The sequence below is a fragment of the Remersonia thermophila genome, chromosome 3 (genome assembly GCF_042764415.1).
Source record: "Remersonia thermophila strain ATCC 22073 chromosome 3, whole genome shotgun sequence".
Lineage (NCBI taxonomy): Eukaryota > Fungi > Ascomycota > Sordariomycetes > Sordariales > Chaetomiaceae > Remersonia > Remersonia thermophila.
Window position 1 is genome coordinate 2236230 of NC_092219.1, and position 12375 is coordinate 2248604.

At 65.2% G+C, this 12375-nt stretch overlaps 4 protein-coding genes across 4 annotated transcripts; 1 reads left to right on the plus strand and 3 right to left on the minus strand.

Annotated features, from left to right (window-relative positions):
- Positions 1 to 1682: 1682 nt before the first annotated feature.
- Positions 1683 to 4530, plus strand: VTJ83DRAFT_3447 (uncharacterized protein; the record flags this gene model as incomplete). The annotated part of the gene is made up of 2 exons (XM_071009826.1): positions 1683 to 2247; positions 2327 to 4530. 2 exons carry the CDS (start codon positions 1683 to 1685, stop codon positions 4528 to 4530), a joined length of 2769 nt encoding a protein of 922 aa, XP_070867325.1.
- Positions 4531 to 4955: 425 nt separating this feature from the next.
- On the minus strand, positions 4956 to 6726 carry VTJ83DRAFT_3448 (mitochondrial 37S ribosomal protein mS47; the record flags this gene model as incomplete). Its single annotated transcript, XM_071009827.1, has 2 exons — positions 4956 to 6344; positions 6436 to 6726. The coding sequence occupies 2 exons, from the start codon at positions 6724 to 6726 to the stop codon at positions 4956 to 4958; spliced, it is 1680 nt and encodes a 559-aa protein (XP_070867326.1).
- Positions 6727 to 7499: 773 nt separating this feature from the next.
- Positions 7500 to 9447, minus strand: VTJ83DRAFT_3449 (uncharacterized protein; the record flags this gene model as incomplete). The annotated part of the gene is made up of 2 exons (XM_071009828.1): positions 7500 to 7999; positions 8133 to 9447. 2 exons carry the CDS (start codon positions 9445 to 9447, stop codon positions 7500 to 7502), a joined length of 1815 nt encoding a protein of 604 aa, XP_070867327.1.
- Positions 9448 to 10568: 1121 nt separating this feature from the next.
- Positions 10569 to 12044, minus strand: VTJ83DRAFT_3450 (uncharacterized protein; the record flags this gene model as incomplete). The annotated part of the gene is made up of 2 exons (XM_071009830.1): positions 10569 to 11905; positions 11963 to 12044. 2 exons carry the CDS (start codon positions 12042 to 12044, stop codon positions 10569 to 10571), a joined length of 1419 nt encoding a protein of 472 aa, XP_070867328.1.
- Between the last annotated feature and the right edge of the window lie 331 nt (positions 12045 to 12375).

The window sequence follows — 12375 nt, forward strand, 5'->3', positions numbered from 1 at the left end:
CCATCCGGTTTCTGAGAGGTCTGCCATTGGCGGCCGCCCAGCGGTGTGGGGGGGGTTTTTTTTCCCCTCTCCACCGACTCGCGCTCCCTACCATCAGGTACGCATCTAAGCCGCCTTGCCCATCCAATGCCGCCCTGAGCTACGTACTAGTAGGTATGGGGCTGGGACCCGTCGGTAGGCAGTGCTTAGCGTCCGAAAACCTGACGCCACGCGGGCGACGCCGGTGAGGACGAGAAACAGAAACATGTCGACAGATGTCTTTTCCTCTCGCCATCGGGATTGAGCAGGTGCCCGAGGCCTCTCGGACTTTTTTGCGGTTCAGCCCTGAGATCCCAAGGGTGAGTCAGGCCAATGAATGGCCCGTGGAGATATTTCTACGCTGAACATCGCACGGGTCGGCTGCAACCTTGGGTGTCCTTGCTGCCCCCAGGCTTCCACCTGCTATAGGAGCGTCGCTATTGCATCCTGCGCCTCCGCAGTCGCAGCGGGGATCCTTGCTCGTATCATCGACGTCATTGATATGGGACGGTGAAGGGAAAGGGTCCGTTGGCCTCTTGTCCCTCTGAGCAGCCGCGTATACGTATACCGTAAGGAGCCTACCCCTGTAGGTACCTCGGGCGAGCGATTCATGCAGGGCGATGTGCGGACACGAAGTTTCAGACCCTGAAAGACGAAAAGGCGACCACGCCGATACGGGAAGCAAGCCGCACCGAGAGCCACGGGTGGGATGTGGTGATTTGTATGGCTGGCCGGCTGCAATTCGTGGCCTCCGAGGAAACGTTCCGTGCTTGGTGTTGGCTCTTTGTCCTGGCACTTCGCTGCTCCCACCATCGGGTGTGGAGGAACGGGAAGCGATCCAGCCGTGGCATGGATGCATGTCGGGCAAAAGGCTGCACCGGCACCACCACCAGCCTTCTGCATTTATCAGTCTACTATAGGATACGTACTTGCTTTGTACCCAAGATGCAGGCCGAGATGTCGTCATGTACGCAGTACCTACTACAGCAATACAGACGCGGCAAGTGAAACGTGCATGAGTCCAAGAAAATCCCACATGAGACTTTCTGCAAGACAAGGGGTTGCATGTGGTCATGAGTGACGTACGAAGTATTGTGAGTACACCTACTGTGTACACCTCCTGTGTCAGGTTAGGTCCCCCAGCTTTTCATCGTGACGGACGGAGCATCAACACCTGCGGCCCTCCGGCAAGCCACATGCCGCGCTGTGGCGTAGCTGCTCAAAAGGCCCGCCGAGCGCCCCACATTGGATCTCTTCCCGTCGGCTCCCATGTGGCGCAGGCGGGTTCTGCCGTTCCTGGGCTTGGCGTGCCAAGAGCAGGGCCCAACGGCCAAACGACACGCGATGGAGCTCGGGACAACTTCCATGTGATTCTGGCGACACGACCACCTACGTTGCATGTTGCGCCAGACCAGACGGGCAGCGGTCGTCGCCATCACCTACCACCACCACACACACAAACACACACGCACACACACGCCGCCGCACCACCACATCATGCGACACTGACACTGCAGCTCCTATCGACCAATTCAACATTTCCCAACCGTCCGTCGGTCGTCAGCGGCGCTGGTTCCGTCCGCGTCCCTTATCGGAGACCACCGATCCCATGTTGCCCCGCGTCCACCTCCCCTTGCCCCTCGTCCATGAATCTTCGACCGGCGATGCCTGAGACCTTGGACCCGACCCAGGATACGATTGGCCTCGGCCGCTCCGAGGACGGCCATGGCTCCCTCCGCTCCCTCGCCCGCTCGCCTCACCCGTACCATCGCATAAGCTCGGAGCTCCGCGACGCCGCAGACCGCATCGGCTTCCGCCCCCGGCCGGGCAGCCCGAGAGGCGGCGACGGGCCCCTCTCCTCGTTGGCGAGAGACTCGTCGCACCCCAGCGAAAGCGGAACCGAGGCCGACGACGAGCACTTCCTCAAAGGGTTACCCGCGCCCAAGCCGAGGTTGCACAAGGGATTGCGCGGGGCCAACGAGCAGCTCTCGGGCGCATCCACGCCCCTGCTCTCGCCCGCGGTGCTTGAAGAGGAGGGCCGGAAAGCAGGATCGGGGCTGCGTGCCGGCCCCGGGGCTCCGGAATGCGACAAGAGGCGCGCGGCAGACCGCGTCCGCCGCCGCAAGGAGCTCGTCCGGAGGGCGGCCGAGGTCGTCCTGCTGGCCTGCCAGGCGGGCACGGTGGCTTTGAATGCCGAGGTGCAGCCGTTCCTGCTGCAGTACCACAAAGGTACGCCGCCCCGCCGCCGTCGCCGGAACCAAGACCGGGCCGGCCGGATCGCATGCTAACACGACACACCCCTGCGTAGAGCTGCTGGCCGTCGCCGGCGTTTCGTGTCTCCTCGCCGCTGCGTATCCCCTACGCCTCGTCGTCTGGGCCTACCGCCACGGCAACCCGTCGACGACCGTCCCGCTTCGCATCCCCGCCTCCTTCGACCCCGCGCCGCTGCTCTACCCGCCTCTGGTCCCCGCCCTCGTATCGCTCCTCGTGGCCCCCAACGTGAAACACGCCGTGCTGCCAAGCCTCGTTCTCGGCCTCTGCGCGCTGCCAAAGCCGCTCGTGCCGGGCGCACGATGCTGGGAGCCCATCAGCTCCGCACACTGGGTGCTGTCATGCCTCCCTTTCAGCCTGCCCTTGTTCGCGCCCGCGGCGCAGCCCGCGGGACAGGACGGCCTCTCCCGTGAGGTTTTGGCCTTGCTCTACCCTCTCCATCAAACGCTTTGCCTGATCCTGCATCATCTCGCCGCAACCAGCTTGCTGGTCTCCGAGGTGCAGCTGCTCTCGGCAGCCCTCATCAGCCTGCTCCTCCTCGCCACCTCCCCGCAGGCCGTCATACTGAAGGCGCTGCTCTGGGGGGGCGGCATCGGCCTGCTCGCCTTCTGCAGCCATGTCATCCAGTGGTCCATCTCGCTCTCTCGCGTGCCCAAGTGGCGGCTCAGGCGGACGGCCCCTTCGGCACGGCCCGAGTCGGCGTGCCAGCTCCTCCGCCAGCTCCTGCCGGGCTCTCGCCCTCGCTCCTGGTCAAGAGCCAGCCACGCCACCGCCACCGCCACCGGCTCCGATACCGATCGGCCGGTGGACGACGACCTCGACGGGCCAGGCGAACACGCCAGCCGCAGCCCGCCGCGGCGCCACGTCCTCCCCGCCGCCTCCAAGCCCGCCGCCGCCCCACCGGTGGAGAGAACGACCCCCTCCGGCCGGCGCAAGCGCGCCGTCTCGACCAGCGTGCGCGCCTTCTTCTCGCTCACCGAAGCCCAGGCGGCCCTCCGCAGGTGGCTCTACGCCGCCTGGGTGTACCTCTGCATCCTGCTCGTCATCCTGGTCGGCATCCGCCTGTACGTCCAGGACCGCGCCCTCGGCGGCAACGAGCCCATCGGCTGGGCCCTGGGCTACCTCTTTGGCGACCTCACGGCGTTTCGGTTCCACGTCGTCCGGGCCAGCCTCGAGCGCTGGGTCTGCCTGCCGCCGCTGCTCGGATCCTCCGCGGCAGCCAGCGATGACGGCGGCGGCGGCGGCGGCGGCGGCGGCGGCGGCGTGCCGTGCCGCGAGCGCTGCGCCGCCGGCTGGGTGGAGCGCCTCCGCGTCGCCGCCTGGGGCGCGTCCAACTCCCGCCTCCTGGTCTCGCTCTACTGGCTGCTCGTCCTCGTCACGGGCCTCGCCGTCGTCTTCCGCCTCTCGCGGACCTGCGAGGTCGACACGCGCCGCAAGGTGTTCCACTTCACCATGGTGGCCATGTTCCTGCCGGCGACGTACGTGGATCCGTGCTACGCGGCGCTGGCGCTGGCGCTGGTGCTGGCCGTCTTCCTCCTGCTCGACATGCTGCGGGCCAGCCAGCTCCCGCCGCTGTCGCGGCCCATCGCCCGGTTCCTGGCGCCGTACGTGGACGGGAGGGACCTGCGCGGGCCGGTCGTCGTGAGCCACATCTTCCTGCTCATCGGGTGCGCGATCCCGCTGTGGTTGAGCCTGGCGTCGCTGCCGCGGTCGTTGCCGTTCCCGTCGTCGTCGTCGTCGTCGTCGTCGTCGTCGTCGTCGCCCTTTTTTGGCTGGGACACCCCCGGCCGCGAGGTGGCCATGCTCGCCGGCGTCGTGTGCGTCGGGCTCGGCGACGCCGCCGCGTCCCTCGTCGGCCGCCGCATGGGCCGGCGCAAGTGGCTGTGGGGCGGGGGGAAGAGCCTCGAGGGGAGCGCCGCGTTTGCCGGCGCCGTGTTTTTCGGGCTCATGCTCGCCGCGGCGTGGTTGAGAGCGGGCGGTTGGGAGGCTGCCGCCGCCGCTACCACCACCACCGCCGCCGCCGCCGCCGCCGCCGCCGAAACTGCCGCTGACGCTCGGACGGGCTCCGGGATGGATGCCCTCCGCAGCCTGCTCGACGCGGGGTGGTGGAGCCGGGAGGTCCCTCGCGCGGCGGGGTGCGCGACGTTGGCGAGCATGACGGAGGCGGTGCTCACGGGAGGCAACGACAACGTGATTGTGCCGGTGGCGTTGTGGGTGTGCGTCAAGAGCTTGGGGGTGTAAAAGCTACAGATGTGGAAACCGAGCACGTGGTAAAGAAAACAAAGAAAAAGGAAAAGAGAGAGGGATACCTATTACACGCACCCGCATGCTACACCTTTCCATCAACTGTAGTAGTTAATGCCGTATCATGATGGATGGCTGGATGAACAAGCAGAGAAAAAAAGTCACAGCATTCCGTTACCTAGCGAAAGCAATGCCGAGGCGGAAGCGCGCTATTCTTGAAGCACGGGAGCCGTAATTCTCTGGACGACCATGGTCACACGCGATAGACGGGTCTAGGACCTAGGCACGGAAGCCGGGCGCGCCGTTGTCGAAGGGCCAAGGAAGAGCCATCCGCAAATCCACCATCAGGGCACGTCGGGACTCATAGGCATGCAGCTTGGGCTACCAGTCGATATCTACCTATCGTACACCAGGACGGAACCCTAATACACCCACTTGGCGACGTCGTTGGGCCCGCCCGTCGTCTTCCGGGTCAGGATCTCCTCCACCACCTCGCGCACGCCCTGCTTGTAGTTCTTCTCGCGCAAAAAGTCCTCGATGATTTGGGCGTGGGTGAGGGTGCCCATGCTCACCTTGCGCTCGACCTGGTCCTCGGTGGGCACGCCGAACTTGCCGGCGTGGGGGTACTCGTCGTAGTCGGCGTCGCTCAGCAGGGGCAGCGCGTTGTGGCCCTTGGGCAGGCGGAAGTAGCTGTCGGTCAGCTTGGCGCTCGAGGCCTCGCCGGGGGGCACGTCGTCGAGCGACGCGGGCTGCCACTTGGCGGGGCGGCGGTCGATGAGCAGGGCCGTGACGCCCTCGGTGAAGTCGTGCGTCTCCATGAAGCGCGAGGCCATGGCGTGCTCGCGGACAAAGGTGGTGCGGATGGACCACTGGCGGCCGATGCGCATCTGGCGGAGGGCGACGTGGACCGAGGTCGGGGAGCGCGAGCGGAGGGCGGCGAGGGTCTCGTCGGCCCAGGCGCGCGTGGGCCCCTGCTCGGCCTCGAGGGCGCGGACGATCTCGCCGACCGTGCCGTGGCAGAAGCAGCGGTCGATGGCCTCGCGGAGCAGGCCGCCGAGGAGGATGGGCTGGTCGTGCGGGAGGCCCGTGACGTACTCCTCGATGGTGGCGTTGATGGCGGCGAGGCGCTCCTCCTTGGAGTCGTAGTCGCGGAAGCGGAGCTCGGCGAGGCGGGACTCGAGGAGCGGGAGCGTGGTGGAGTGGAGGTAGTGGGTGGCGATGCCGGCGTAGTAGACGTTGACGCCCGTGAGGCGGGCGCTCGTCAGGGCGAGGTAGGTGCCGACGTAGCCGGGGAGGCGGGGCAGGAAGAAGGAGGCGCCGACGTCCGGGAACAGGCCGATGTTGGTCTCGGGCATGGCGAAGACGGTGCGCTCGGTGGCGATGCGGAAGGGGGCGTGGATGCTGAGGCCGACGCCGCCGCCCATGGTGATGCCGTCCATGAAGGCGATGTAGGGCTTGTTGTAGGTGGCGATGAGGTGGTCGAGCTGGTACTCCTGGGCGAAGAACTCGCTGGACCGGGCGCGGCCCTCGGGCCCTTCCTTGTTCCAGAGGGCGAGCTGGGCGACGTCGCCGCCGGCGCAAAAGGCCTTGTCGCCGGCGCCCTTCATGACGACCACGTTGGCCATGTCCGACTTGGACCACTCGATCAGGCGCGGGGCGATCTTGCGGATCATGGAGCCGTTGAGGGCGTTGAGCTTCTTGGGGCGGTTGAGCTCGATGGAGCGGAGGCCGTAGAGGCTGTTGAAGAGGACATCCTCGGGCTCGTCGCCGTCGCGGGGCTTGAAGAGCTCGTAGGCCTCTTCTGTGGACATCTGGGAGAGGAGGAGGAGAAGGAGGGCCGTGAGCGTTTCATCCTCGACGGGATCGGGGATCCAAGGGGGGACGAAAAGGAGAAATGCCTACATAGCGCGTCTGCTGCTGCTGCTGTCCCAGCTGGAGCTGCTCGGCGAGCAGCTTGGCTCGGAGAGGCATGGCGAGGGGCGATCTCCTGGCGGCTTGCCTGGCGAGCGACGAGGAGGAGGAGAAGGAGGACCAAGAGCAGCACGCACGAGAGGCGGTGCGGGAGGCGGCGCGGGAGAGGGTGCGGGAGACGGTGCTGGTGAGGGCTGCTGCGGCTGAAGCTGAAGCTGAGGCTGATGCTGATGCTGATGCTGAGGCCGGCACCGCTCGGCTCGCAAACGTCCAGGCGAACATTGATGGATGCAGGGGGGTGGGTAAATGACCCGTTGGAGGAGCGGCTGTCTCGCAGGAATCCCTCCCCTTCCCTCGGAGCAGCGGTGGACCAAACAAGATGTTAGGCGCCGAGGCCCGTGAGTTTGCTGCCGACTTGCTCTGTTTGTCCGGCGCCGTCGATTTTGTTGCCGTCTGCCATTGGTGAGCTGCAGCTTTTCCAAGCCGAAGGTGACCGCGGTCCCCGGGGCAGGGGGGGGATCCCGGTCGGGTCGGACGCCTCTCAGCTGCCCGTCAGCTGGTGGCCGGCCAGCGGGCAGTTTCGCTGCACCACTTTCTGCGTACTGTGTACTGCGTAACTCGTGGGGTGGCTTTTTTTGTGGAGAACCTATCCTCCGTGGCTATGGTATAGTACGTACTGTACTTGGGGCACTGTGCTTCGTACTGGGCAACCCCATCAGGTCAATAACATCAACAAAACAACAACAACCACCACCACCAAACAACATGGTTCCTGTTCGATATCAAGCAGATTCTCGACAAGTAGAGGGGTAGGAGGGAAAAAATAAAGGAAAGAACATAGATGGAAAAGACTGCAACTCCGAGGCCATGATTCCTACGTACGTATCTTCATCTCAACCCCGCCCCTCCCCCTGCCCCGCCACGTTCAGCCTCCCTCGCTCGGCTTCAATGTACTGCATAATATGCATGCACATACTAGTAGATACTGTACGCTAGTTACAGCCCGGCGCAAGCAGGTACACAGCAACTAGCCTGCTGCGCATGTACGCAGTACGCTACCGCCGGCCGTCCGCCCTGCCGCCCTCCTCGAGGCCTGCCAGCCCCAAAAAGAAGCTCGCCAGGCCCCACGCTCCCGGGTCCGGCACCTGCTCGAACCCCGACCCGCCGACGTACACGGTCCTCCCCAGGCTGGCCTTCATGCCCTTGGTCCCGTCGGCCGCCAGCCGCGCCGCCTCGGCGGCCCTCCTCGCGTCCCCCGTCCGCTCGAGCGTCTCGACGAAGGGGTACAGGGCGTCGATGAGCGTGCGGTCGCCGGGCCGCGCCGGCGTGTACCGCGAGAGGGCGTCGCAGCTCTGCCGCAGCGCCGCCGCCCACACCGCGGGCGTCGCCTCCCCGGCGCCTTGGGTCCGCAGCGCCGCCACCAGGGCGTTGAGGAAGATGGCGTACAGGGCGCCCGAGGTGCCGTCCATCGAGCGCTCGACGATGGGGACGATGGCGGCAACGTCGGCGACGGCGTCGCCCGTCAAGGGGTGAGATTGGAGATGGTTGAGAATCGCTGCGATATAGAGAGCAGGTGTGTGTGTGTGTGTGTCTTTGTCAGCAAACCCAAAAAAAAAAAAAAAAAAAAAAAAAAAAAAAAAAAGCAATGCGTAGGAGACGTAGGCTTGGTGCTTGGTGTCACGACTCACCCTCTGCGCCCCGCCGCAGGCCGATGCCGCAGTCGCCGTCGCCCACGACCGTGTCGTAGCGGGTCACCTCGGGCTCGGCCGCCACCACGGCCTCGAGCGCCCGCGTCAGGGCCTGCTGCGCGGCCGCCCGGTCCAGCGCCAGCCCCGTCGGCGGGACGTCGCCGCCGAGGGACGCGTCCTGGTCGCGCGTGGCGGCGTTGCGGGCCTCCCACGTCTCCTTGCGGATGGGCGCCGACCAGCCGGTGGCCTCGCACGGGTCGTCGAGCAGCTCGATCATGCCGGGCCCGCCGAGGTCGGTGTTGACCACGTTGAGCAGGGTGATGCTGAACCCGAGGCCGTTGAGGCTCGTCATGAAGGTGCCGCTGAGCACGCGCACGGGCCGGATGCCGTACGTGGCGTCCAGCTGGGCCGCCACCTCGGCCACGATGCCGCCCATCTCGAGCACGCTGACGCCGCCCAGGTTGTTGACCAGCAGCACCACCTCGTTCGAGTTGACGCGGACAAAGGCGCGGTCGGCGTCGCCGGGGTCCAGCATCTGCGCGAGCATCCGGGCGACCAGCGCCGGCAGCGCGAGCGTCTCGCGGCTCGACCCTTGCTCGTTGTGGATGCCCATGCCGATCTCCACCTCGCCGTCCCGGAGGGCGTCGTCGTCGTCGTCGCTCGAGCCCGGGCCCGGCTTGGCCCTCCCCGGCACGTGGACGTGCTCCAGGCTCGCGCCGACGCTGACCAGGTTCGCCGCCGCCAGCCGCGCGACCCGGGCCACCTCGCGCAGGCCGTACCCGCGGGCCGCCAGGGCGCCGGCGATCTTGTGCACCAGCACCGTGCCCGCGATGCCCCGCCGCCCGACCTTGCCGGCCTTGGCCCGGCCGACGCCGACGTCGTCGCCGACCACCACCATCTCGACCGGCACGCCGGCCGCGCGCGCCTTCTCCACGGCGACGCCAAAGTTGAGCACGTCCCCCGTGTAGTTCATGACGGTCACGAGCACGCCGGCCCCCTCGTCGCCGTCCCGGCCGCGGTCCACGCGCGCCATGATGGCGGCCCGCACCTGCTCGGCGCTGGGGCTGGCAAAGATGGTGCCGGCCACGGCGGCGCTCAGGAGGCCCGGGCCCACCATGCCGGCGAAGGAGGGCTCGTGGCCGGACCCGCCGCCCGAGACGATGTGGACGCGCTGCGACGCGGGGCCGTAGCCCGGGCGGCGGTAGACGATCTTGTTGGGCAGGTCGAGCGCGAGGCCCGGGTTGGTGAGGGTGAGCGAGCGCAGCGAGGTGGCGACGAGGTGGTCGGGCGAATCCAGGAAGTGTTTGGAGGACATGGTGGTTCCTTTTGGTAGAAAAACAAAAAGGAAAGGGAAAAAAACCACCCGGATCACCCAAGCGACGTCTGTTAGTTCCGGCCGTGTCTCGTAGGGAGATGGTGTCAAGCCTGCCAGGGGGGGGAAGCCGTGGTTGGGTTCCGTTGCATTCGGTTCCAAACAAGCAAGTCGAGCTGAGTCGAGTCGAGTCGAATCAAATTGAGCTGCGCCAAGCTGAGCTGCGTCAAGTTGAGTTACGTCAAGGTGAGTTACGTCGAGGTGTGGGGAGTGAGAGAGAGAGGGGGGGGGGAGACTTGTAGAGGATCTGTCTGGTACGGAGGGGCGTCGTGTAAGTGATGGCTCCGCGCTGTTGACGCTACCGAACTAGCAAACAGCGTCACCGAGGGTCCCTCCGCATGGACACCAGCCGGCCGACCTCGGGCTCTTGACCTTTTGCGTGCCGCTATGCAACTGGAAAAGAAATGCAGCAGCGGAGTAGAATGAACGCCGACGACAGCGTCCTCGGCATGTGAGCCGTTTGCGAATGGCGTCTTTCGGGAGATGTTGCCCGGAGCTGGGACGGCATTCCATCGCGTGCCCCACCCCCCGCGCATCCCACCCCCGTAAAAGTGGGGTGACGAGGTAGAACGAATGCGGGGTGGTCAACGGCACCAAAACACTCCTTACCTTACCGTAGGCCGGGCCATGGCACCCCTTGTCTTGTTTCCTGCTTCACGGTCTGTTCCTGGGGGAGCGGTCGACGTTGGGCCCTGATCCAACCTGAACTGCAAAGGCAGCAGGGAACTAGTTAACTGTCTTCGTGGCGGAACGGCGGACTGGCGCCCGACACATCTTGAGCCCTTGATATTCAGAGCTGGCTTCTACAATTTGCAAGGCACTCGTGGACATCATGATGAAGGGTACAACAACTGTAGGAGACAAGCCGTCCCGGTCCTGCGCACGTCCTCTTCCAGGGACACGCCATCACACGAGCGTCAATGCGGGATGGTAGATGTATAGACCGAATCCAATCCTCATCATTAAATGAAGCAAAAAAGAAAAAAAAAAAAAAGTCCCCGGGCCCTCCTCCCAACGCCATCCACTGTAAAACATCCAGCAAAGAAAGAAGCAAAACCAAGCCGTCAGATCATAACAAACGCGGAGCCCGCCACCACCCCCAACACGATCGCCGACGTCAGAAAGCCCGCCGCCACGCGATCCCTCAACGAAATGTCCGCGTAGGCGATCCCGCGGTCCATCGTCCTCCCCTGGGCCGCGTAGTTCCCCCTCGACGTGCCCCCCGTGTCCGCCGTCAGCGGCTCCGGCGCCCCCGGCCGCGCCGCCAGCGTGTACATGACGGCGGCCAGGGCGTTCATCTGCTCGCCCACGCCCACCATGCCGTCGAACCCGGCCGCCATCGTCCAGCGGAACCCGCACGCCGTCCCCGGGTGGCCCTTGAACTCGGGCGCCGGGACGTTGCCCGAGCAGGCGCGCGCCGCGGCGCGGGCGTTCGCCTCGAGCAGCGGGCGGATCAGCGGCTCCGTGTGCGGCGCGACCGTGGCCGTGCCGGCGAGCCAGCGCGTCAGGTAGCCCTTGAAGGAGCGCTGGTCGATGTTGCAGAAGCCCAAGGGCTCGCAGAGCTGCTCAAACATGACAATGCTGCCGACCGAAGGGTCCTCGTGGGCCGTGAAAAAGGTGGCCGTCGTCGTGGCGAGCAGGCCGTCGACGCGGGCGCGCCACTCGGCGCTGCCGTTGGTGAGGTTGTACATGACGGCCGCGCCGTGGAGGAAGATGCCCGCGTTGTAGGTCCACTGGTTCGGGTCGACGTTGGTGACGTTGTTGCACTCGCCCGTGATCGGGTCCACGCCGACGCCGTCGCGCACGACGTACTCGGGCGTGATGAGCCCGATCTCTTCCTCCCAGTCCCACACCCGCGTGGCCCACTCGGCGTAGGTTTGGTTGCCCGTGTAGCGCGCCAGGCGCGCGGCGATGTTGAAGAAGCAGCCGTTGGAGATGGAGTTTTTGTAGTTGTAGCCGTTGTTGAAGGTGAAGATTTGCCAGCGGAGGCCGCCGCCGCACGTCTGCTCCTCCCACCGCGAGACCCACTGGTTGAAGAGCGATTGCGCGAGGGCGAGCCACTGCGGCTGATCGGGCGGCGGGTTCGGAAAGTTGTTCTCGGCCGCCGCCATGGCCGCCATGCCCCAGAACCCTTGATCGTCGTTGCCGAGGGTCCGTGTCTGGTTGGGTGGCATGAAGTCTCCGTTCTCGGTGCCCTGATGGATCATGGCCTGCTGCGTGATGGCGTTGTACGAGTCGTCGCCGGTCAGCGCCCAGTAATCGACCAGCTCGCCGAACATGGCTCCGGCCTCCCACCAAAAGTACGGATCCGGCAGGTTGCCTGGCGTGTCGCCCGTGTAGTTGCCGGTGTAGTATCGCACCAGGCCAAAGGCGATGGTGCTTGCCGCCTCCTTGATGGACTCTGTATGCCGTGTTAGCATGGGAATGGCAGCCGACAGAGACGGGGCGGCCAACGCACCGACATTGTTAAGATCCAACTCGATAGCCACCGCTGGGCTCGCCAACACCCCCAGAGCCGCCGCCAGCCAAGATAACCTCATTTTCTTTTTTTTTTCCCCTTTGGTTCCCAACACCCCTGTGGAAATCGAACGAGCGATGAGAGAAGCGATGGCACCGAATGCGTCCCAGCTGCTGTTATGCTCCTCGAACTCGAGCCGGAACGAGAATTCGTAAAGACGGAGATCGGAATGGATAAGACGAGGGCCAGCCCGACAACTCAAAGCAGTCTGGGTCCAGCCTGGAAAGCGTATCAAACGAAGGTTGGTACGAAGACGAGTAATAAAAAAAGATCGATTCCAGATCGTAAAGAACGTCGTTGTCGACACAAGAAAAAAGAACGGCACAGCCTGAGGAGAGAGAGAAGAAATGAAA